The sequence below is a fragment of the Vicia villosa genome, unplaced genomic scaffold (genome assembly GCF_029867415.1).
Source record: "Vicia villosa cultivar HV-30 ecotype Madison, WI unplaced genomic scaffold, Vvil1.0 ctg.003957F_1_1, whole genome shotgun sequence".
Taxonomy (NCBI): Eukaryota; Viridiplantae; Streptophyta; class Magnoliopsida; order Fabales; family Fabaceae; genus Vicia; species Vicia villosa.
Genome location: NW_026706347.1, coordinates 69,050 through 72,168, shown reverse-complemented (window position 1 = coordinate 72,168; position 3,119 = coordinate 69,050). Strand labels below are relative to the sequence as shown.

Here is a 3,119-nt window from a genome sequence, read left to right as displayed (position 1 = left end):
TATAATAATAGTATCATTTTCAATCAAACAAGGAAATAAAAAGAAAGAACACACTTAAAGGAAAACAGTTTCCATTTATTACCAAAAAATGAAAAGAGTTTCCATTTATACAAACTCATGAAATTCACTCAATTTAGGGTTTAGAATCCAAGAACTGAAAACACCATTATGAATATTCCCATCCACCACCTTCCAATCAACAACTTCAAGCCCTGTGATCCACTACACTTAAGGTTATGATCATGGTAAGTGCACATCTGTTTTTTCCTGAAAATCCAAATCAAAACATAATTAAGATTTAGTTGCAGACACCTCGTGACACTGACACGACAACACTGATAATAATTTATAAAATGAATAAATTAAACGTAATCACAAGTATCGGTGCAAGTGTCTGGTACTGACACTGACATGGACACGAACACGCCTTTTTAAAAGGTATTGGTGCTACATAATTTATGATCAAAACATAGTTTCACAAACCTGTCAGCACAGAAAGCAATGATATAATCTGTTCCAGTGCATGTGAAAATACTAGTTGGATCATCATAAGCATAACTATAAGAAGTTGGACAAGCCTCCTTGAATTTCTTCGAATAAAATGTCGGTTTACAAGTCGAAGGGTTTCCGAAATTCCCTCTACAGCAATACTCATCTGTATCAAACACATCACAAGCACTTCGGCACCCGACGGTCTTTCTGTTAGACTTAACGGAAAGTTCTTTGGGACAGGTTGATTTAAGATCGGAATCGCAGCCTGCCGTCGAGCAGTTTCTTTTTCTGTTTATCGGCTTAACGAAAATCGATACGTTGAAGCCATCGACGAGACTAACATCGTAGAAGTCAGGGTTAGCGAGCGTGAATTCGGCTAGTGACGCCGGGGTTTTTTTCCCGCGCCTCCACATTTTTAAGTGGTCCTGCATGCAGCGATTTGGCATTGTCCGTCTCCGTTTTGGTCGAAGTTGCAACCTGTTCGAGCCCAAATTCGTCCGCTCCAACTGACTGGAGCGTTGAGTACGGAGGATTGTCCTTGTTTAAGGACGAATCCTCCGCCGTTGAAATTTTCACCCAGGAATACAGCTGACCAAAGAGTCTCCTTGCAATAGTTTACTATAATAAATACTCTTGCTGATTCACATGTTCTTTCACCTGTCCTCATCGACATATTTTTTTAGCAATTATAGTAAAGAATTAAATAATAATATAAAAGTTTCGTTAAATCAACTCAGCTGATAGCCGTGCTGAGACCAGAGACCAGGAAGACGAGTTCGAAATGCGAATAATAACAAATGAATGTAGGGTTTGTTTATTACCTGATAAAATGATGACAAGAACCAATGAGATAGGTAGAATCATTTGAAAGTGTAATGCCATGTCTTTGATTGCTATAATTGAGTAATGGATTGAGTTGAGATACACATGAAAAAATTGTGAAAGCAACATGTGAATATAAAAGAAGTGGGGTGAAGAAAAAAAAAAGAATACGTGTGTGAAGAAAGTAAGTGAATCAAAGCAACAAAATTTATCCATTATATTATGAAAAGAATTGGATTATTCTTTTCCTAATGCATAGTTGCAAGTTTATTCAGGTTCGTTCTAATGCCTACTGTTAATAGAACTACAGGTTGCAAGCTTATGATGTGACACGTGGCAATAAAATTAGCTTTAAGTTTATAATCCAAAGTTAAAATTTTAATTTATTTTTTGAGACTTATCATAAACTCTGTTTGGCTAAAGAATCCTTGATCATGCCAAGAATAGAGAAGAAGCACATTGTGTCCAACACGTTTCATTTCATGTCCTCTTCATTTGTCAAATACAAGCATTAACATCTCTTTTTATAGTAAAGAAATAAAATAATAATATTTCTTTACTATAAAGTTGGAGATGCCCCGTTCAAATATCTCGGGCTACCTATCGGCGCAAATACGAGAAGAAGATAGACATGGAAACCGGTGCTAGAAGCAGTAAAAAAATCCAGGTTAAAAGGCTGGAACAACAATCATTTATCAAGTGGAGGTCGGGTAGTTCTAATCAAATCAGTCCTGTACTCTTTACCTATCTATTTCCTGTCTTTTTTCAAGGCCCCTTCAGGAATAATAGCAAAGCTAGAGTCATTGTTTAAACAATTTTTGTGGGGAGGGAGTAATGAGGAGAGAAAAATTAATTGGGTTAAGTGGGAGAAAGTGTGCAGACCGATAGAGGAAGGAGGATTAGGAATTAAAAATTTAAAGAATTTTAACTTGACATTCTTAGGCATATGGTTTTGGAGATTAAAATCTGATCCAGATGGTCTATGGCAAAGAATTTTAACAAAGAGATATCGATTAGGTGAAGGAGGGTTAGGAGTATGCACCGGAACAAGGTCCACTTGGTGGAAAGATTTGACTGAAATAGGAGAAAAAATTCAAATTAATGAAGAAAGTTGGCCGAGGTCGGAAGTTAATGGGTTAGGATATTCAGTAAAAGAGGCATATAAGGTCTTAAGAACAAGAGCAGAGGCAACAAGCAGGTCCAAATCAAGTCTAGCAAGGGTTTGGCTCAATGTGATACCAAAAAAGGTGTCTATTCTGATTTGGAAAATGATGCAGAATAAATTGGCAACTAAGGATAATCTATGCAAAAGGAATGTATTGGATCACAGTAGTGTGGAATGTGTTAATGATTGCGGCTAAACGAAGTCAGTAGAACATCTTATGTTTGAGTGTAAAGTTTTTTCGAAGGTGTGGTATCAGATATGTAATTGGCTATGAATAACTGGAGCATTACATAATAACTACGAAGATCATATAGATCAGTTTGAAGGGTTGAAGGGGTGGAATAAGTCGTGTGTTTTGAAGATGAAAGTTAAATGGAGTGCTTGTGTGTGGACAATTTGGAAAACTAGAAACGGGAAGATATTTCGTGATATAAATGTTTGTGTTGAAAAAATGGTGGAGGAGGTTAAACAAAAATCATGGAAATGGTTATAGAGAAAAAATATGGATTTGAAATGTAACACGTATCAGTGGTTTAGTAACCCAATGCCTCTCTTTCTAATTTCCACTGAAAACTCAATTTCTTGTTAATGTTGAAGAATTGTTTCGACTGATTTGATGTAGAGGGTGATAGTGTTAACT

The 3,119-nt window shown here is 36.3% G+C and overlaps 1 protein-coding gene across 1 annotated transcript; it reads right to left on the bottom strand.

The window, feature by feature from the left end:
* Positions 1-140: 140 nt before the first annotated feature.
* On the bottom strand, positions 141-1,374 carry LOC131641688 (pathogenesis-related thaumatin-like protein 3.5). Its single transcript, XM_058911986.1, is given in 4 exon segments — positions 141-267; positions 484-887; positions 890-1,149; positions 1,314-1,374. Coding segments are annotated over 4 exon segments (852 nt in total).
* Between the last annotated feature and the right edge of the window lie 1,745 nt (positions 1,375-3,119).